We start from the raw sequence: 22,680 nt of genomic DNA, 5'->3' as shown, positions 1-22,680 counted from the left end.
TGGCGTGACCCCATGAATTTCGGGCTTAGGGCCAGCTGATAATGCCAAGCTGGCCCTAACCCCTTTATTACCCAGTGAGCCACCGCACCAGGGCCCTGGATGAGTTGGGTACAGCGCCAGAAGATGGCGCTTCTATGAACGCGCCATTTTCCGGGGTGGCTGCGGACTGCAATTTGCAGCGGGGGGGGCCCAGAAAGCTTGGGTCTCCCTGCGCTGCAGATTCCAGCCCCCAGCTGCCTAGTTGTACCTGGCTGGACACAAAAATAGGGCGAAGCCCCACGTCTTTTTTTTTTAATTATTTCATGAAATAATTAAAAAAAAAAGGGCTTCCCTATATTGTTGTGTCCGGCCAGGTACAAATAGGCAGCTGGTGGCTGGGGGCAGCCCGTTCCTGCCTGCTGTACCTGGCTGGACACAAAAATATGGCGAAGCCCACGTCAACATTTTTGGGAAAAATTAATTACAAAATTAATAATAATTTAGGGACTGCATCTTTATTAACCCCTCAATTGTCATTTAGTGTTAAAATAAAGGATTTTTTAACAAGAAAATTGGCGTGGGATCCACCATCATTATAGTCTCTAGCGGAGGTTAAGCAGACGGCTGGGGCAGATGTTTGAAGTCTGGGAAGGGGGTAATACCCACGGAGCTTCCCAGGCTACTAATATCAGCCCCCAGCTGAATACCTAGCCTTTACTAGCTATTAGAATGGGGGACCCCCCCAAAAAATGACGTGGGGTCCCCCCTATATTAATATGTTTATGAGTGACAGTTTTCCTGCTATATACCTGCATGTCATAAGAATTTAAATTAAAAAAGGACCATGTTAAATTCAAATCTGTTTTTTTTTAATTTTTACCGGTGTTTGGTATGCGTTGGAAAAGGGGTAGTCTTATACGGTGAATATATCCTAAACTCTATATTTTAACAGGAAAGTAGGGGGGTCGTCTTATACACCAGGTCGTCTTATACGCCGGAATATACGGTAATCATATGCTAAAGTCAAATTTATGTATGAGATAGCCAAGATGATGGTCGTTTCAAGTTCAAAGCAGCAGTGGATGGTGAGATAAGGAGCATGAAAGTCAACAGTTCAAAACAATGTTACCCTTTTGCTCCTCAGTGTAGCTGGGTTTAAGATATCCTATTGAGAAAAAATGGCTATGTGGATGCATAATCTGTGACTTCTCTACATTTAGTGGTTACTACTCACCTGGGTAGTCACTTGTAGGAATCTCATCTTTAAAACGCTCATCACTTCTCATATATGCTTCTGTAGTATTAATATGTGTCAGATCTTTACCCTGAAACAAATATTGTAAAAGTCACAGACAGATGGAGAAGTCACATCTATGATCAGCTGTAATCCTGCCATCTCCACCGCTCTCATTACAAAAGTTTAAAACATATAATACTGGTGGATAAAACAAGACTGAACACAAGACCTTCACAGCCGTCTACACATCATAGGGAAGATCTCATGACACCTTCTCTCCATCTACCTGATGATCCTGAAGAACATTGGGATCTTCTTGTTTACAGTCCTGCAGAAGAAGAGGACGGGGACATCTCTCTGGTGTTGTCCGCTTACTGGATAAATCTAGAGGAGACACATACAGGGACTGAATTTATTCTTTACATACAGATAATTATAGGACGCGTGTATTTAGTCCTGTCTATTACCTGGTGATGTGAGGGGCTGAGGAACCCCCATCATGACGTCCTTGTACAGATATTTGTGTCCTTCAAAATACTCCCACTCATCCATAGAGAAATAGACTGTGACATCCTGACATCTTATAGGAACCTGACACATACAATGATACCATCATCCCCCAATCCCTAAATAGTGTTACTGTAAAATGTCCCAGCATTCCCAGCAGTGTCACCTCTCCAGTCAGCAGCTCAATCATCTTGTAGGTGAGTTCTAGGATCTTCTGGTCATTGATAACCTCATGTATCAGGGGGTGAGTTGGGGGCCCTGTGATTGTGCTCAGGGGTCTTCCCCATTCCTCAGACGCAGGGTCCTGACAGTGCTCCCTAGAGGTCTTCTTCACTACTGTGTAATCCTGGTTATGGAGAGACACATTAATAAATCTCACCACAGACATTTCCAGAGTCCTCACCTCTCCAGTTCTGTCCATCTGTTATTCCCATAGATAAGAATGATGTAATGTGACGTCATCAGAATATCTCACCTCTTCAGTAAGCCGGAAGAGGACCTCTAGGGTGAGGTGTAATATCCTCTCCGCCATCTTGACCCTTTCTCTATCCATCCTTGGAAGCATTAATCAGAAAAATTCTCTTGTATAGATTTTCAATGAGAGGATCTAATATTGTAGGGACCTGAATGAGAAGAAGATGAGCCAATGTAACATCAAAGCATTACTGGTGATAATAAAGGGGAAACATATGAGGAGATATAAAGTGTAGATGTACCTAGAATTAAGAGTAATCAATGTGTGGATACTAAAAATGTTTTCTAAGTGAAAACTGCTTCCATCATCTGAAATCCGAATTTGCCGAATATTCTCTAAAATTTAGATTTGCAGTGAATACATTTACGCAAATAAAAAGTGCCAAATTGCCTGGAAAATACTCATAGAAATCCGCGAGTTCCCGTTGGAGTCAATTGAGTCAATTTGACCTCTATAATGCAAACACAGCCTATTTAATGCCCAAATGACTTCAACCTATCTGGCTGGGGAAAAATGGATGGTAACCAGAGATAACCAACAGAAGATTTAACAACCTACTGTAATATCAGACTTTGTAGGCTACCAAAATTGTACAGCCAAAAATTGAACATTTTTAGGGAGGCAGATGCATGCATTGCTGTTATTTATAGGCAGGCAGTGCAAACGGAAGAAACTGTTGCATTTTTACACGGTTGGATACAGCAATTATCAATATTTGCGGTGCTTTACACTTTGCTAAATAAAGAAGATATAATTTTTGGACGGCTTATGAAAAACCTATATATTTAATTAGGGAGACAAAACTGGTGTACTATTTTGAATGTGAAGAAGTAATGACCTCCGATATAGAAGTCAGAAAATTATCCTTTATTGGGGGGGTCTGCAAGTGGTTTGCTAATCTCAAAATAATTAATTGCAAATGGTTTTTATCAAGTCTTCGAAAAATCTAGGTAGAATCATGTACCAATAGCAAGCATGGCCACGTGCCCGCTATATTCAAGTGGCGTGCCTAGGCATCTAATATTAGACTATTGATGCAACAATGCGGGCGCAAAACATTTTAAACAACACTCATAGTTTGGCAGTTAAACATTGTGTTTAAGTTTCAGAATTAGGGAGATTTATCATTAAAAAAATGGCAGCTCTCAAAACAGGGGGATTCCACTATCATTTATAAACAGAAACAAACCTTGAATTCAGAATTTGGATTTAGTTGCAAAATCTCCAATGAGTGGTTTAATACTTCCCTTGGTTGTTGGCACTAAGTTAAAAATAAGAAGAAGAAAGCAACTAATAAAGGTGCTTTTTCTGCTGTATATCACAGATGTATGAATTTACAGTCACACACTGAGTGGTGATGATGAGATGCCACAACAGTTCACTGTTGAATAGAATATATTTAAAAGCCCAGCTCATCTTGTAGGTGTATGGTAAACTCAGGGTGCTTGGACACTCATGATAGTCCAATAATATAAATAGAAAAAAATCCAATATCAATGAGCAAATTGTGGAGATCTTGTAAGGGCTTGGGAGGATTATAAATTACAATTATTTACAATTTGGGATAACACAACAAGAACCCTCACTAACAAGTCCTAAAACTTAACTTTTATTAAGAATTAAAATAGTGGGGTAATACTAAACATCAAACATTTTGTCCTTACATTGCCTAAACGATTCTAATATAGTAAAAAACCAAGTAATGTGAACTGAGGTCTAAGATGGTACACATGCAAGAAATAGGAGCATGTTCACACTAGCAAAAAGATGCATCCTTTTGCTAGTGTGAACATGCTCCCATTTCTTGCATGTGTACCATCTTAGACCTCAGTTCACATTGCTTGGTTTTTTGTCTTGTTTGCATTCTGTGCAAATTAAGGGTGTGGCATCCCCCTTGTTGAGCTGGTTAGTATATATGTAGCTTACCACGGGCTTAGGTGGTCCGATATTGGGACCCGGTTCTATTTGTCTACCCTTTTATATGCATTACTTCAACTTTGATATACAGTAAGGTTTTTAATATAGACAGTGTAGGACCGTCCCAATTTAGGGTCACCTTGTCGCTGGTGGGACGGCTTTTATACTTTTTTTGATCAAAAATAGTTCACTAAGTACCCTATATTTCATATGCAACTTTGCTTTACATTTATATATAATGATGGTAGGGTATGAGATATTTTTTGTCTTTTGTAGGTTTTGATTCTAATATAGTGTAGAGGCAATTGCCAAAATATCACTTAGTGACACGCTGGAGTGTTAACAGTATAAGGCGGATAGAACAGTTTTTACTGGAGCACAAGTCCCCCCAACATATTTCATCAGGGAATGGGACTATAGCTAGAATGGCGGCCAGCCAAAAAAGCCTCATATATATATAGCAGTTGCATATTAGAGCCAATGAGATTACATGTATTCATCCATGGATATTGAGGGAGTTTAGCTCAGTAATTGACAGACCGCTGTATTTTATCTTCTCAGACTCTTTTGTAACAGGGTCAGTGCCACAGGATTGGAGGATGGCTGATGTGGTGATTGATCTGGACTTTGCAAATGCATCGGCTACTATACTACATAACAGCCTGGAGGTTCAGAAGCAGGGACTAGGGGACACTATATGTACTAGGGTAAAAAATTGGATTAAATAATAGGAAACAAAGTTGATGTAAATGGTGCAATATAACGTTCAAAAAGCGGTCGGTACTCTGCAATACTTTAGTAGTGCACGAAGAGAAATGATGTGTCCAGCAAAAACTAATCCCGGCACTCACATGTGGTCAATTAATCTAGTTTATTTCCACATCCCAAAACGTTTCAGCTCACCCAGAGCCTTTGTCAATTTACAAAGGCTCTGGATGATCTGAAAAGTTTTGAGATATGGAAATAAACGAGATTAATTGACCACATGTGAGTGCCGGGATGTAAATGGTGCAGTCACTATATGGGATGAAGTCAGCAGTGGGGACAACCCCAGGGATCTGTGCCAGGAGCAGTGGGGACCACAATGATCCACGTTAGGACCAATTCTTTTTAATCTCTTTATTAATGACCTTGTTGATGACACAAAACTATGTAGGATATTAAAATCTGATCTTGACAATACGATATTGCACAACGATCTGGATAAGTTGACTAAATGGGCAAACACTTGGCAGATGAGGTTTAATGTAGATAAATGTAGAGTAATGCACCTACATAGGACGGAGTAATCCTATTGCTGCATATACATTAAATGGGAGTATACTGGGGACTACAGAACAGGAGAAGAACTTGGGTATTCTGGTTACAAGTAAGCTGAGCAGCAGTACTCAATGTCAAGCTGCAGCCGCAAAAGCAAACAAGATTTTAGGATGTATAAAAAGATAGAGAAAATCCAGTGATCCCAATGAATTATATCTTTTCTATACTCTATAAATCACTTGTATGGCCACATCTAGAATGTGTGTTGCATTTGTTTTTCTCACTTGAAAAAAAAAATTGTCCAGCATTGAAATGAATTGTAGAAATAAAAACCCATTCAACTCATCTTGGTCCTAAGGATTCTTCATTACAGCAGCGCAGCCGAATATCATATTATTGTCGGGACGTACTAAACTGCATATTGGGATGATGGGATGATGGGCTGCAATGCTAGACTCGACCACTAGATGGCAGCACATTTTTCAAAGGCAGACCAGGAAATGACTTCTGGCCTTGATACTGGATTAGAAGAAGCAGGAGTTTTTAACTCTTGACCTGTAATATAGAAAGAAATCAGAGGGAATTCAATGGAAATACTAAAATGAATCAGAACATCCACACGGCTGGATTAAAGTTTAATAATAGAACCAGGGAAAAAAGATTGTAACTATTTGGGATTATGTGTAGAATATCGGGGTTACACACGTCTGGTGATATATCTCATCAATATCTCATAGGAATATGGGTATAACTATTGTTCTGTATGGGGATTATGGGTGAAATATCACAAATACACATGCCCAGGAACATACTTCATCTACTTCTCATAGGAATATGGGTATAACTATTGTTCTGTATGGGGATTATGGCTAAAATATCACAAATACACATGCCCAGGAACATATTTCATCTACTTCTGATAGGAATATGGGTATAACTATTGTTCTGTATGGGGATTATGGGTGAAATATCACAAATACACATGCCCAGAAACATATTTCATCTACTTCTCATAGGAATATGGGTATAACTATTGTTCTGTATGGGGATTATGGGTGAAATATCACAAATACACATGCCCAGGACATACTTCATCTACTTCTCATAGGAATATGGGTATAACTATTGTTCTGTATGGGGATTATGGCTAAAATATCACAAATACACATGCCCAGGAACATATTTCATCTACTTCTGATAGGAATATGGGTATAACTATTGTTCTGTATGGGGATTATGGGTGAAATATCACAAATACACATGCCCAGAAACATATTTCATCTACTTCTCATAGGAATATGGGTATAACTATTGTTCTGTATGGGGATTATGGGTGAAATATCACAAATACACATGCCCAGAAACATATTTCATCTACTTCTCATAGGAATATGGGTATAACTATTGTTCTGTATGGGGATTATGGGTGAAATATCACAAATACACATGCCCAGGAACATATTTCATCTACTTCTCATAGGAATATGGGTATAACTATTGTTCTGTATGGGGATTATGGGTGAAACATCACAAATACACATGCCCAGGCACATATTTCATCTACTTCTCATAGGAATATGGGTATAACTATTGTTCTGTATGGGGATTATGGACTGAAATATCACAAATACACATGCCCAGAAACATATTTCATCTACATTCAATAGGAATATGGGTATAACCATTGTTCTGTATGGGGATTATGGGTGAAATATCACAAATACACATGCCCAGGAACATATTTCATCTACATTCAATAGGAATATGGATATAACTATTGTTCTGTATGGGGATTATGGGTGAAATATCACAAATACACATGCTCAGGAACATATTTCATCTACATTCAAGCATCTGGAGGATGGCGTGGAGCTGAAAATGACAGGTAAGTAAAAAGTACACAGACTCTTTAAACAGATCAAAAACAAGGAAGATTGATATTTTTAGCCTGGAATCCAGAATTTTACAAGTAATTTGTATTTTATGGGCACTTTAGACTTTCACAATTTTCCAAAAGTGCCCATAAAATACAGTAAAGAGTGTATAAAGGCTCTGAATTGGCATAATGTGTGTTCTGTACATCAGGAACGAATGTGCTGAACATAGGACTTTTTGACGGTGGCACAGCTAAACTGTGCAATCAGGGAGGCAGTGAGGGCAGAGGGAGAGGGGTGGGTAGGTCTGCCCACCGCCAATCCCTATTGCAGTGGAGAGGGAGGATGATGTCTGTGACCTATGTCAGGCAGACATCATCCACCCTTGATGTCCACCCCTCCACATGAGTGTTCCGGCAGAGGTCAGAATTCTCTTGAAGAAGTAGAAGGAAATATGCCACACACTGGACCCGGGTTTCCGACGCACAGCAGAGGATGATAGTGGCAGCACAGAAAACGGACACACACAAAAAAAAATCTGCCCTGTATAGCGGGGAACAATATGAAAGTTTCCATTCCCATTCAAGTGAACCTGGATGGAAAACAGGCACATAAGATTCAATTATGCCTTGCCTACTGACTAAGAAGCAATACCGAGTCCTATATCAGATATGTGAACGTAAGCAGGATAATTTATTGTTCCATGAAAGCTATTTTGTTGTATTTGTTATGATGGCCTTCGTATTAACCTAGAGACCAGTATACACTAAAATACATGTTCCATTTCCAAATTATTTGGTTAAGATAAAACCTATTATTTTATTAAAAGTTGTTTAAAAAAATTTCTATATATCTCCATTAAAAGTTATTGATGTCAACAAACCAAAGTAACCAATAAAACCCTCCAAAAGATCCAACATCCTATAAAGAACAATGTGTTGAGAATAATATAGGTATATAAGCAAGAAGTATGGTGCAAGACTGCTCATCACTCTGACATGGCCGGCCTATCTAATAAGAACCTATTATGCCAGGGCTCACATCTCCCCGGGGTGGGAGAAGGCAATGGACATGTAATCCTGTCAGATGCAAATGGGTTACAGGATCTGTATATCCATGGCATTCTGACCATAACCCCATATAGAATAATAAATATAACCATATTCTTACCGGAAGTTAATGAAATGTTTCAACATGTGAATTCATCAGATTTTACCAATAATCAACATATAAAACAATAATTGTACACATATTCTTACCGGGAATTGATCGAATATGACACTGGGCATGTGTATTCATGATATATCACCTATAATACCCACAAAGAACAATTATACCCATATTCCTAGCAGAAGTAAATCATATATGTTACTGGGCATGTGTATTCATTGTATTTCAACCATAATTCCCAGTAAAAATATTTATACCGTGTGACGACTTCAGTCTCGAGATCGCCACCTAGCGTCTCCAGGCGGATGGCACTCTTCAATTAAAGACACTTCACAAGGGTTTTAAAAGGTAATTCTGGCTCCTGCCAGGTTTATTTCAACAGAAAAAGATACGGCTCAGTTACAGCACTGTTCAAACACTTTTGGGCCCCATGCCCCAATAATTTTCCTTGCCCACAGGTCTCTCTCGCCTGCATGGGACCCTTCAGACTTCCTGGTCCAGCTCCCTCCTGGAGCAATGCACTACACTGCTGTGAGGGCATAGGGCCAACAAATAACCCTCCCAACAGTGTCCAAATTGCCCCACCCAATAGATTAACCCCTATGCTGCTGGGATGGGTGTCCATATGGCCTCCTAGCAGCCAACAACTATCATTACTGTGGCCAACCAGCCACAACTCATATTCTTTTTGAAAATTGTTCACATATGTATTCCTGATATGTCACCCAACATCCCCATATAGAATACAAATTATACCAATATTCCAATCAGAAGTACAAGAAATATGATAATGGATATGTGTATTTGTGATATTTCACCCATAAGCCCCATACAGAACAATAGTTATACACATATTCCTATTGAATGTAGATGAAATATGTTCCTGGACATGTGTATTTGTGATATTTCACCCATAATCCCCATACAGAACAATAGTTATACCCATATTCCTATCAGAAGTAGATGAAGTATGTTCCTGGACATGTGTATTTGTGATATTTCACCCATAATCCCCATACAGAACAATAGTTATACCCATATTCCTATCAGAAGTAGATGAAGTATGTTCCTGGGCATGTGTATTTGTGATATTTCACCCATAATCCCCATACAGAACAATAGTTATACCCATATTCCTATCAGAAGTAGATGAAGTATGTTCCTAGGCATGTGTATTTGTGATATTTCACCCATAATCCCCATACAGAACAATAGTTATACCCATATTCCTATCAGAAGTAGATGAAATATGTTCCTGGGCATGTGTATTTGTGATATTTCACCCATAATCCCCATACAGAACAATAGTTATATCCATATTCCTATCAGAAGTAGATGAAATATGTTCCTGAGCATGTGTATTTGTGATATTTCACCCATAATCCCCATACAGAACAATAGTTATACCCATATTCCTATCAGAAGTAGATGAAATATGTTACTGGGCATGTGTATTTGTGATATTTCACCCATAATCCCCATACAGAACAATAGTTATACCCTGGTCTGCATTTGAAAAATGTGCTGCCATCTAGTGGTGGAGTCTAGCATTGCAGCCCTTCATCCCAGTATGCAGTTTAGTACGTCCCTTATTGTCCCAATTGTTCTTGTGTCACTTTATCTGACAATAACTCTAGAATGTTTCAACATATCCCAGTGATTTTGAGAAAGTTAATTTGTGACACATTGTACTTTATGTTGGTGGTAATTTTAGGTCACTAATGCTATATTTTGCTTTTATATTTAAACATAATAGATATAACTGTCCGAAGACCCCCATCCCCCACCAGCCTCATGTCAGTATCTACACATACAGGATACAGGGGTATAATACACACAATACAGCTGAGTGCAGGAAAAAGGCTCCACTCACTACAGCTGAGGCCGACACACACCTCCACCATCTCTGCCCCACAGGAAGGAAGACAGAAGCTTCCTGAGAGAGGAGGAAGTAATGGAGAACTGGGGGCACAATGTCACTGCGAGCACGGGTGTAAGGGGGCACTGTCTCCGGGAATGGAGGGGTTACTGCCCCCTGCGCCCAGTAATGGGGGTCTCCACATACCTCCACCTGCAGAGCCGCCACCACATATATGGCTGTTCTGTGCGCACAGGACCTGTGATGAGGTCACAGGAGGGGAGGAGTCAGGGGTCACATGATCAGGGGCCTCAGTGGATGCAGGACTCTGCTGTGCTGGTTGTCATGGTGCTGGATGAGGTGAAGGTTATGTGTGGGGTCAGGAGGGGTTTACAGTGTGGATGTAGCAGAGCCGCGTGTGTACGAGGCGTACGGAGCGGAGCCGCGTGTGTACGAGGTGTACGAAGCGCAGCCGCGTGTGTACGAGGTGTACGGAGCGCAGCCGCGTGTGTACGAGGTGTACGGAGCAGAGCCGTGTGTACGAGGTGTACGGAGCGGAGCCGCGTGTGTATGAGGTGTACGGAGCGGAGCCGCGTGTGTACGAGGTGTACGGAGCAGAGCCGTGTGTACGAGGTGTACGGAGCGGAGCCGCGTGTGTACGAGGTGTACGGAGCGGAGCCGCGTGTGTACGAGGTGTACGGAGCGGAGCCGCGTGTGTACGAGGTGTACGGAGCGGAGCCGCGTGTGTACGAGGTGTACGGAGCGGAGCCGCGTGTGTACGAGGTGTACGGAGCGGAGCCGCGTGTGTACGAGGTGTACGGAGCGGAGCCGCGTGTGTACGAGGTGTACGGAGAGGAGCCGCGTGTACGAGGTGTACGGAGAGGAGCCGCGCGTGTACGAGGTGTACGGAGAGGAGCCGCACGTGTACGAGGTGTACGGAGCGGAGCCGCGCGTGTACGAGGTGTACGGAGCGGAGCCGCGCGTGTACGAGGTGTACGGAGCGGAGCCGCGCGTGTACGAGGTGTACGAGGTGTACGGAGCGGAGCCGCGCGTGTACGAGGCGTATGGAGCGTTGCCGCGCGTGTACGAGGCGTATGGAGCGTTGCCGCGCGTGTACGAGGCGTATGGAGCGTTGCCGCGCGTGTACGAGGCGTATGGAGCGTTGCCGCGCGTATACGAGGCGTACAGAGTGGAGCCGCGCATGTACGAGGTGTGCGGAGCCGTGCGTGTATGAAGCGGAGCCGCGTGTGTACGAGGTGTACGGAGCGGAGCCGCGTGTGTACGAGGTGTACGGAACCGAGCCGCGAGTGTACGAGGTTTACGGAGCCAAGCCACGTGTGTACGAGGCTTACGGAGCCGAGCTGCGTGTATGGAGCCGAGCCACATGTGTACGGAGCGGAGTCGCATATGTATGACGTGTACTGGAAGGCCACTAATTCTTTTATAGAGATACAGAATATTTCTTACCTATAGAATAATAATAATAATAGTTTTTATTTTTATAGCGCCAACATATTCCGCAGCACTTTACAAATTTTAGGGGAGACATATACAGACAATACAGAATAAGCATATCTCATATCGAAAGGAGTGAGGGCCCTGCTCGCAAGCTTATAGTCTATGAGGAAATGGGGGAGACACAAAAGGTAAAAAGTACATATATTGTATAATGCAGCCTTGATATACTAAATAGGATAAATAATAATACATGGACTGGTCGCCAGCCAGTATGTGTACAGTCCTGACAGAGGCTATTAAGTGCATGGTTGGTGTGAACCTGAAGTTGAAGAAGATTTTAATATGGGGGAAAACTGGGATGGACAAAATGTGTTTAGGCGATACGCCAGTCTAAAGAAATGGGTTTTTAGGGTTCGCTTGAAACTGTGGGTATTGGGAATTAATCGAACTGTCCTGGGTAGTGCATTCCAAGGAATTGGCGCAGCACGCGAGAAATCTTGGAGACGGGAGTGGGAAGTTCGGATTATGGAGGATTTTAGTTTTAAGTCATTTGCAGAACGGAGGGCACGTGTAGGGTGGTAGACTGAGACAAGAGAGGAGATGTAGCGGGGTACTGAAGCATGGAGCGCTTTGTGGGTAAGCGTGATAAGTTTAAATTGAACTCTATATTGCATGGGCAACCAATGCAATGACTGGCACAGGAAAGAGGCATCGGTGTAGCGGTTGGCGAGGAATATGATCCTGGCTGCTGCGTTAAGGACGGATTGGAGAGGGGAGAGTTTAGTAAGAGGGAGACCGATTAGTAGAGCGTTGCAATAGTCAAGACGAGAATGAATAAGCGCTACAGTAAGAGTTTTTGCCGAGTCAAAGGTGAGAAAAGTCCTGATTCTTGAGATGTTTTTGAGGTGTACATGACATGAACGAGCGAGTGATTTGATGTGAGGAGTGAAAGAAAGATCTGAATCAAAAATGACCCCAAGACAGCGGGCTTGTTGCTGGGGAGTAATGGTTGAGCCACAAACAGAAATGGCAATATCAGGCACAGGTAGGTTAGTAGAGGGAGGAAAGACGAGTAGTTCAGTTTTTGACAAGATTCAGTTTTAGGCTATGTGCCCACGTTGCAGAAATGAAGCAGAAAATTTCTGCAGCATTTCTGCATCTCCCTGGCAGAAAAAACGCATGCAGATTGTGCATGCGTTTTTCCTGCAGAATATATGCGGATCCACATGCGGATTCACATGCGTTTCCGCATGCAGATTGACAAGCGCTTTCCAGGCGATAGCATCACTTGGAAAGTGCTTGACAACTAGGTCACACTGTATAAATCCATGCAAACAGCATGGATTTATACAGTGTGAACCGTAAAAATTAAAACAAATAAAGCTATACTCACCCCCGAGGCCCCAGTGTGTGCTGCAGCGCTGCTTCCTGCCTGGTTCCCGGCTGCCGGCATATCGCGAGACAGAGCGGTGAAGGGCCTGCGGTCACATGACTGTGACGTCACCGCACGTCCTCAAGCGATGCCGGCATTCAGAGAGAAGCCTTCGGAAAGGTGAGTATAAACTTTATTTGCTATTTTATTCTTTTTTTACAGGTACAATGGTACCCAGGTCTGGATGAGAGTCTTCTCTCCTCCAGAACTGGGTACCATCCGCACATAGAGACGCATAGAAGCCGCTTGTACAAATGTACAGTCGCGGTTTCTATGCGTCTCAATGCAAGTCAATGGCGGGAGTTCCGCTGCGCTTCCGCAAAATTAAATGACATGCTGCGGATTTTTGTACGCAGCATAAACAGAAAAATCCGCAGCATGTGCATAGAACATGCGGAATCCCCTTGGGGACCATGGGGTGCGGATTACCTAGCGTTTCACAAGCTTGAAAAACAGCATAAACGCTTGAAAAACGCTACGTGGGCACCCAGCCTCAGGTAGAGGGAGGACATAATGTTAGACACAGCAGAAAGACAATCACTGGTCTTTTGTAGTAATGCTGGGGTGATGTCCGGAGCAGAGGTGTATAATTGGGTGTCATCAGCATAGAGATGGTACTGAAAACCGAATCTGCTGATTATTTGTCCAATAGGAGCGGTATATAAGGAGAAAAGAAGGGGGGCCTAGGACTGATCCTTGAGGAACCCCGACAGTAAGGGGAAGTAGGGAGGAGGAGGAGCCGGCAAAAGACACAGAGAAGGAGCGGTCAGAGAGATAGGAGGAGAACCAGGAGAGAACAGTGTCCTTGAGGCCAATAGTGCGGAGCATAGTGAGGAGGAGCTGGTGATCCACAGTGTCGAATGCTGCGGAGAGATCCAGGAGAATCAGCAGGGAGTAGTGACCATTAGATTTAGCTGTTAGTAAATCATTAGAGACTTTAGTGAGGGCAGTTTCAGTAGAATGTAAAGAGCGGAAACCAGATTGTAAAGGGTCAAGAAGAGAGTTGTCTGAGAGATAGCGGATGAGACGGGAGTGGACCAGGCGTTCCAGGAGTTTAGAGATAAAGGGAAGATTGGAAACAGGTCTGTAGTTGGCCGTGCAGTTCTGGTCAAGGGATGGTTTTTTAAGTAATGGTTGTATGCTGGCATGTTTAAAAGAAGAGGGAAAGATACCAGATGAGAGGGAAAGGTTGAAAATTTTAGTTAGGTGAGTGGTGACAGCTGGAGCAAGGGACTGAAGGAGATGTGAGGGAATAGGGTCACTGGTGCAGGTGGTAGGGCGAGAAGATGCAAGGAGCCTGATCACTTCATCTTCCGTGACTGGTTCGAAGTCAGAAAGTGAGCAGGATACAATGTGGCGGGGGAGAGCATGCATAACATTTGGGGATTGGGAGAAAATTTCCTGTCGGATATGGTCAATTTTTTCTTTGAAATAATTGGCCAGATCGTCTGCGCTGAGGTCGGTGGTCGGGGCCTGTGTTGTTTGACTGAGGAGAGAATGAAACGTGTCTAAAGAGTCTTTTAGGATTATTGGAAAGTGAGATGATGAGGTTGTTGAAGTAGGTTTGTTTGGAGAGGTGAAGGGCAGAGTTATATGTTTTCAGCATAAATTTATAATGGAGGAAATCTTCGGGCAGATTTGATTTTCTCCACAGCCGTTCAGCGCACCTGGAGTACCTCTGGAGAAGAAGTGTTTGAGGCGTGTGCCAGGGTTGTCGCCGTCTATGCTGAATTTTTCTTTGTGTAGGAGGTGCGGCTTCATCCAGGGCGCATAGCATTATTTTGTTATAATGCTTCAATGCAGAGTCGGGACATGAGAGGGAGGAGATTGGGGCCAATGATGATTGCAACCTTTTTATAAATTTCTGGGTGTTAATGGCGCTTAAATTTCTATAAGTGTGGACGGTGGGAGTGTCTTGAGTAGAGTCACAGTTCTTGACAGAGAATGAAAGAAGATTATGGTTAGAGAGTGGAAGGGGAGAGTTAGTAAAGTCATGTACTGAGCAAAGCCGGGAGAAGATCACTTCTGACACCCGTGACAGTACGCCCCCCTCCCCTCTACGATTGGCCTCCAGACACTCAGGACCGGGTTTCTCAGGATAAGAGGTGTGAAATGAACGAACCAACCTGGGAGCGTTTCCTCTGATGCTGAAACCCACATCCTCTCCTTTGGACCATAGCCCTTCCAGTGCACCAAGTGTTGTAGAGAACGACGTTGGAGACAAGAATCTACAATCCTCGAAATCTGGAACTCCAGACTACCATCAACCATTACTGGGGCGGTGGTAGTGGTGAGGGCTCAAGAGGTTCCACATACTTCTTGAGAAAAGACCTATGGAACACGTGGACTTTAAGGCCTGAGGAAGTTCAAGACGAAACGCTGCTGCGTTAATAACAGTGGTTATTTTATAGGGAACAATAAACCTAGGTCCCAGCTTTCAAGAAGGAACTTTCAATCTTATATTCCTGGTAGACAACCACACCAAGCCCTTCACATTTAGGTCCCGACCTGGCAAGCGTTTTCTGTCAGCCATACGTTTATACCTGCCTCCCATGATCTTTAAGTTACTCAGAACACCCCACCATACCGAAGAGAGTGAAGAAGCAAACCGTTCCTCCTCAGTAATGCCCAAAGCTCCTCCCTCACGAAAGGTACCAAATTGTGGGTGGTAACCGTATGCACCGAAGAATGGTGACCTGCCAGTGGATTCTTGTCGATGATTATTAGTGGCAAATTCTGCCAGCGGTAAGTAGGATGCCCAATCCTCCTGATTTTTAGAAACTAAACACCTGAGGTAGGTCTCCAAATTCTGATTGACAAGCTCGGTCTGTCCATTCGACTGAGGGTGGAAGGCAGTGGAAAAGGACAGCTGTACCCCCAGTCGAGAACAGAATGCCTTTCAGAACTTGGAAACACACTGAGTCCCCCGACCTGACACCACATCGGAGGGAACCCCGTGAAGCTTCACGATCTCATTTATGAACACCTGAGCCAGTGTCTTGGCATTAGGAAGTGCAGTTAATGCGACGAAGTGAAACATTTTACTGAGCCTATCTACAACCATCAAAACCACCGTTTAGCCTGCAGAAACCGGTAGGTCAGTGTCAGGCTCGACAGGGACGACACCGGAGAGATCACACAATATTCCACCGCTGCCACCAATTTGTCAGGATCGAGCAGGGGCAACACCGGGGAGATCACGCAATATCCCACCGCTGCCGTCACTCTGTCAGGGTTTCACAGGGATTTGCACACACAGGATCCAAATTACTCACTACATAGGTATCGGCAAGCGAGCAGTGAGCGTATGGCGTACACACCTCCGGATACCAACACATGGAATATGTGTATACGCCCCTGTACGGTCACTGCCAGCTTCACGATAGCCCAATTAATTATTCGCTACCACCACCGACCAGCTTTAAAATATAATACAGGCCTGATCGGACGCCTGATTTCTGGTAGTGTATGGCTTCGGGGGAGGGAAGGATTGCAGAGCACAAGAACAAACTATTAAAATTTTATATTTAATACAAAAGGGAGGCAGTGTTTATGAAAAATATACAAAAGGTTTTACAAAAGGAGACAAAACAATACATATGCAGTTACACAAAATAAAAAGGATTAATAGAAAAACTTACTAAAGAGGTCGCAGAAATTATTCAGATTAGCTGGAGGGGAGGCACTCCACTTGATGTGACCCTTATCGAACGGATCCTTTGCTCATAGAATCTATACCCCCGGCAATGAATACTGACCCCTCCTCGGCTAAATCTTTTATATCGAAGGGGGGACCTGCCCACACACCCCCTGTGATGACATCACGTGGGCTGGACTCCGGCCTTCATATTTTTATTAAAATCTCTAACTTCTTGGATAACTAATCGCTGGTTGATCGCAGAAGCTTGCAAGTGACGCCATATTCTTTATTATGAATTTACCTTTCCGTAGAGACTACACATGGCATAGCTGCGGTCCGTTATTCTGGTACTTTTGTGCCACAGCTCACCCGAGGGGCATACAGCTATGGAAAATTAAGCGTACTGTTCCTTAGCTGACCCTGTCGCTATAGATATGTGTCCCATTATTATCAGAATCATGGAACTTCCGATATTCCATATTTCATGTCTGTGCCGAAAGACCTGGAAATGTCCTGGCTATTGTGTGTGGTGTTTGAAGCTTAAACGAGCTGCGTCGTCCTCACCCAGGTGTAAACTTATCACAGGTCTGTGCCACTTGAGTTTGCCACCTCTCCTGGGTGCTGCGATTTGCATAGAGCCTCGTTTACTCGGACAGATGATCGATAAGGGAAGGGGGGGGGGCTTGTTTTGTACTGCTATTTGCATACAGACAGCTCCGTAGATTGTCAGCTCTTCTCCTTTGACAAATGGTATAGAGGAGGGGGAAATGCGGGGTTTGGAAAAATCCTTAATATTTTTATGACAGTAATAAAATCCATGGACAAGTGTGTCCATGGCCTACTAGGGATAGGTAGCGGAAGGAGAGTACCAGATGGACGGGTATGCGAAACCTTAGAATGCGTGCAAATACTACAAGCAGATACGTGTTCAATCACATCCCGATGCAACCCCGGCCTCCAAAATGATTAACTACTTGAATAGAAAAAATATATCGATTTTTAACGCAATAATCTGAGAGACTAGACTTTATTTTTCAGTTGAGAGAATTATATGAGGACTTGTTTTTTGGTAGGGCAAGCTGTAGTTTGTTTTGGGCCTCCTTCACACGCTCTGGTGATTTTGGTACTGGAAAAAAACAGTACTGGTGTGATCCGTGGTCTGGGTGCCATCTGTGTGTACACATAGGTGCATCTCACAAAATTAGAATATCATCAAAAAGTTCATTTATTTCAGCTCTTCAATATAAAAAGTGAAACGCATATATTATATAGAGTCATTACAAACAGAGTGATCTATTTCAAGTGTTTATTTCTGTTAATGTTGATGATTATGGCTTACAGCCAATGAAAACACAAAAGTCATTATGTCAGTAAATTAGAATACTTTATAACAATAGCTTAAAAAATGATTTTAAAATCTGAAATGTTGGCCTACTGAAATGTATGTTCAGTAAATGCACTCAATACTTGGTCAGGGCTCCTTTTGCATCAATTACTGCATCAATGCGGCGTGGCATGGAGGGGATCAGCCTGTGGCACTGCTGAGGTGTTATGGAAGCCCAGGTTGCTTTGATAGCAGCCTTCAGCTCGTCTGCATTGTTGGGTCTGGCATCTCTCATCTTCCTCTGGACAATATCCCATAGATTCTCTATGGGTTTAAGGTCAGTAGAGTTTGCTGGCCAATCAAGCACAGTGATACTGTTGTTTTTAAACCAGGTATTGGTACTTTTGGCAGTGTGGACAGGTGCCAAGTCCAGCTGAAGAATGAAATTTCCATCTCCAAAAAGCTTGTTGGCAGAGGGAAGCATGAAGTGCTCTACAGTTTCCTGGTAGACGGCGGCGCTGACTTTGGTCTTGATAAAACACAGTGGACCTACACCAGCAGATGACATGGCTTTCCAAACCATCACTGATTGTGGAAACTTCACACTAGACCTCATGCAGCTTGGATTGTGTGCCTCTCCACTCTTCCTCCAGACTCTGGGACCTTGATTTCCAAATGAAATGCAAAATTTACTTTGCATTTACTTAGTGTCAATAACTGCCTTCTGGACATCTGTCAAGTCAGCACTCTTCCCCATGATTGTGGAGCCTACTGAAACAGACTAAGGGACCTTTTTAAATGCTTAGGAAGCCTTTGCAGGTGTTTTTGTTAATTATTCTAGTTTACTGAGATAATGACTTTTGTGTTTTCATTGGCTGTAAGCCATAATCATCAACATTAACAGAAATGAACACTTTCTGTACTTGTATTTAGTGTTTAAATAAATAAATTAAAAAAATGGCATGGGGTCCCTGTAATTTTCATAACCAGCTGAAGTTAAGCCAACAGTTTGGGAGTGATGATAATAATCTGGGAAAAGGCCCAATGGCCCTAAATGTTCACAGGGTATTAATAACAGCTCACAGCTGTTTGGTTAGCTTCTACTGGTTAGTTTACAGGTGGACCCCAGAAAAAAATGACATAGGGTCCCCCTATAATTACGATCCATCAAAGGCTAACAGACAGCTGTGGGCTGATATTAATAGCCTGGGAAGGGGCCATGGATATTCGCCCTCCTCCCAGACTAAGAACATCAGCTCGCAGCTGCCTCAGAAATGGCGCATCCATAACCTGGCTGTTGTGTACTATTCCTGTGTGAGATATAATGTCATCCTGCTCTGATTTCACTGCAGAGTCAGTACAAGCTGAGCACAACAGTCATAAGTGTGATTACTGACACATCTGTAGACAGGCAGTGTGGGGAAGGGGCAGTATAGCAGAGGTGACTAATGCTAGGAGAGGAGGAGGGCTAACAGCTGAGCTTAGCTGTGTCACATTACAAGCCCTTTTGTGCTTCCTCTCCCCTCCAGGGACCTTATATGGAAGGTGTTGATCATCTGTACTTTCTAATCACACAGGATGTTAGACCAGGAGATCAGAGCTATCCATCATACATCTCATACACTGAGAAAATAGGGGCGTTTTCTTTTTTCCTTTGAGTGTTGCTGCCTGCTTATGATTGGTCAGCATTATACAGGGAGAAGAAGTATACACCTCCAGTGAAAACTGTGGTATAATAGCCATGCGGACTTAACAAATGTTAATTAGATGCCAAATACTTTGATTGCTAATATCTCTGCAACGGAGAGGCCAAATAAAAAAACAAATGTCTTATCATGCTCTACAGCCATATATAATAACATAAAATATTTTATATACAAGGTTGATATATTATTTGTTATCTGAATTACATTTCCTTTTTGGAATGCAGACCTTTGCAGTTAATTTATTTCCAAATCATTATTTAATGTTCTAAGTTGCTTCCCCTTATTTGACATGCGACTTTAACTGTATGTTTTATTGCACTGCTTTTCAATGACAGAAATCCAAAGAAAATGGATGCCTCTCTGTGTGAGGTTTATATGTTTAAGATAACAAACACCTGTGAGCAGTTTTGGTGGTCACCATGACTAGATAACGGAGTAAAACTTTTATGATAATATAAACATTTCTGAATAAATTACTTTCCATTTCTGCTAAAAATATTTTCCACGTTCTGAACATGACAATGATTTTTTACACTGTGAATTTTCCCATATCCAACAATATGATATCTCTGTAAAACATTTCTCACCTTCAGAACATAAATTTGGTTTCTCTCCTGTATGAATTTCCCAATGTATGACAAGATTTAACAAAACACAAATGAATAACGGATTCTACCCAGTATGAGTTTTTTGATGGTTAATAAGATTTGATTTCCCAGAAAAATATTTCCCACATTCTGAGCATGAATATGGCTTCTCTCCTGTGTGAACTCTCTGATGCCTAACAAGATGTGTTTTCTGAGTAAAACATTTCCCACATTCTGAACATAAAAATGGCTTTGCCCCTTTGTGAATTCTCTCATGTTTAACAAGATTTGATTTAACTGTAAAACATGTTCCACATTGTAAACATGAAAATGGCTTCTCTCCAGTGTGAATTATTTGATGTTGAGCAAGGTGACATCTCTGGGTAAAACATTTTCCACATATTAAACATGAAAATGGCTTCACCCCTGTGTGAACTCCCTGATGTCGAACAACGTCTGATTTCTGTTTAAAACATTTCCCACATTCAGAACATGAAAATGGTTTCACCCCTGTGTGAATTTTCTGATGGGTAATAAGATTTGATTTGTCTGTAAAACATTTCCCACATTCTAAACATGAATATGGCTTCTCTCCTGTATGAGTTCTTTGATGCGTAACAAGTTTTCGCTTACATCTAAAAGGTTTCCCACATTCAGAACATAAAAATGGCTTCTCCCCTGCATGAGATTTTTGATGTTGGAGAAGATTTGATTTCCGTGTAAAACGCAGTCCACACTTTGAGCATAAAAATGGCTTTTCCTTTGTGTGAGATTTTTGATGTTCAACAAGATTTGTTTTCCGTGTAAAACGTTTTCCACATTTTGGGCATAAAAAACAGTTCTGCCCGGTGTCAATTTTCTGATGTGCAGAGATCTGTTGATCAGATGGCGGATCATAGCTGTGAAGGTCTGAAGGTATATCTAGGATATAGGCATGCTTTTCATATACACTTTGCTTGATATCATAACCATCCACTTTAAAATCTGAAGACATCACGTGTCCTTCTGAGCTACTGAATCCGTTACCTGCCAAAATTTAGACCGTTAGGATGTAAAGAGATCAGAATATGCTACAAGCAAGACATTATCCCACTTACAATTTCTTGCATATAAAGGCACAGAATTAGAAGTATTATCATATTGTAAAGGGATTGTCCACCCTATGCATTAAAAAGAGACTATACTCGCCCTCAGTGCAGGACTCACGTAAAGTTGTTATGCCACGTGAGCTCAGCAGCCCATCACCGGCCGCTTCACTCTCACTTCCTTGAGACATAACTGAGATTCAGAGAAAGTCATAGAGCAGGAGCAGCTCTCATTTCTTCCGGGTGTCATGTTCATCCAGAGGAAGTGAGAGCTTCTTTGTTGAATAAGTTCTTAATCAGGGGCACCATTTTGGATTACATATAATTTAATACATTTAATTAAATGTTAATGGTGAGAATTTAAAAAAAAATTCTTGCAATTCTGTCCTTGTTTCTCATTGTTTTAAAATCTATGCTATTCATTGCGCTCCAGTGTTTTATTTTATTAATTCTATTTTGTGGGACAGTATAATAGTATGATTACCTGCTTCCATTTCGAAGGGATGGAGTTTGTTATCATGGGACTAATCTAAATCAGGGGAGGGCAAGTCATTTTCTGAACAGGCCATATGAGAGATCGTGACTGTTGTGAAGGTCCAAACCATTAGACTGAAATTAATTTTGCTCAATATTAATATATTTGTATCATATATAAATATTAATTTTATCGCTTAATATGTGACTTGTATTTTTACCCGTAGCAGCTAATCAAAGCCATATATTTTATTGCCTTTTATAAAGTTTATAAATAATATGCTCTTGTTATTTAGCCCTTCTACCTTGACCAACAGCCCCCCCCCATAGCCTGATGTCCCCACAACCCTCTCACACACAAAATGATGGTCCCACAACTTCTCCGCACAGTATGATGGAGACCACAGCCCCCCAACAGTATGATGGCCCCACAACACAGCATGATAGTCCCCACACTATATGATGGTCCCCACAGCTCCTCACACAGTATAATGTTCCATAACCCCTCAAATGGTATGATGATCCCCACACAATATGTCAGCTCTCCCACACACAGTATGATGGTCCCAAAGCTCCCCCATACACAGTATAATGGTACCACAACGTTCAAGCGCTGTATGATGGGCTCCACTACCCACCACACAGAATAAGAAGCCCTCACTGCCCCCCTACAGAGTATTATGGCCCCACAACACAG

At 42.4% G+C, this 22,680-nt stretch overlaps 2 protein-coding genes across 8 annotated transcripts in view; both read right to left on the bottom strand.

Moving 5' to 3' along the window:
• The window catches only part of LOC141271900 (uncharacterized), a 53,614-nt gene extending 40,396 nt beyond the window's left edge, over positions 1 to 13,218 (bottom strand). The window contains exons 1-8 of one of the 7 annotated variants that reach the window (XM_073682116.1): positions 10,485 to 10,577; positions 5,660 to 5,930; positions 3,388 to 3,459; positions 2,199 to 2,346; positions 1,890 to 2,069; positions 1,684 to 1,807; positions 1,503 to 1,600; positions 1,214 to 1,304 (exon numbers count right to left, since the gene is read on the bottom strand). In XM_073682116.1, coding sequence (XP_073538217.1) covers positions 1,214 to 1,304; positions 1,503 to 1,600; positions 1,684 to 1,807; positions 1,890 to 2,069; positions 2,199 to 2,288 — 583 coding nt within the window. In that variant the 5' untranslated portion in view covers positions 2,289 to 2,346; positions 3,388 to 3,459; positions 5,660 to 5,930; positions 10,485 to 10,577. Of the gene's footprint in view, positions 1 to 1,213; positions 1,305 to 1,502; positions 1,601 to 1,683; positions 1,808 to 1,889; positions 2,070 to 2,198; positions 2,347 to 2,439; positions 3,316 to 3,387; positions 3,460 to 5,659; positions 5,931 to 10,292; positions 10,339 to 10,484; positions 10,578 to 13,128 lie in introns of those variants that run through there. The other 6 variants (XM_073682117.1, XM_073682119.1, XM_073682123.1 and 3 more) reach the window with 6 other exon arrangements.
• Positions 13,219 to 16,738: 3,520 nt separating this feature from the next.
• Positions 16,739 to 22,680, bottom strand: part of LOC141271435 (uncharacterized) — a gene marked incomplete at its 5' end in the record, with an annotated part of 223,463 nt that continues 217,521 nt past the window's right edge. The window contains one exon of the mRNA XM_073681511.1: positions 16,739 to 21,288. Within this exon, the coding sequence (XP_073537612.1) occupies positions 20,510 to 21,288 (779 nt within the window). The remainder of the gene's footprint in view (positions 21,289 to 22,680) is intronic.

Source organism: Phyllobates terribilis, unplaced genomic scaffold, assembly GCF_046119375.1.
Source record: "Phyllobates terribilis strain yellow unplaced genomic scaffold, ASM4611937v1 Scaffold_5__5_contigs__length_657084704, whole genome shotgun sequence".
In the NCBI taxonomy this organism is placed as follows: Eukaryota; Metazoa; Chordata; class Amphibia; order Anura; family Dendrobatidae; genus Phyllobates; species Phyllobates terribilis.
Note: the sequence above shows the minus strand (reverse complement) of the source record. Positions and strands in the feature narration are given on the sequence as shown.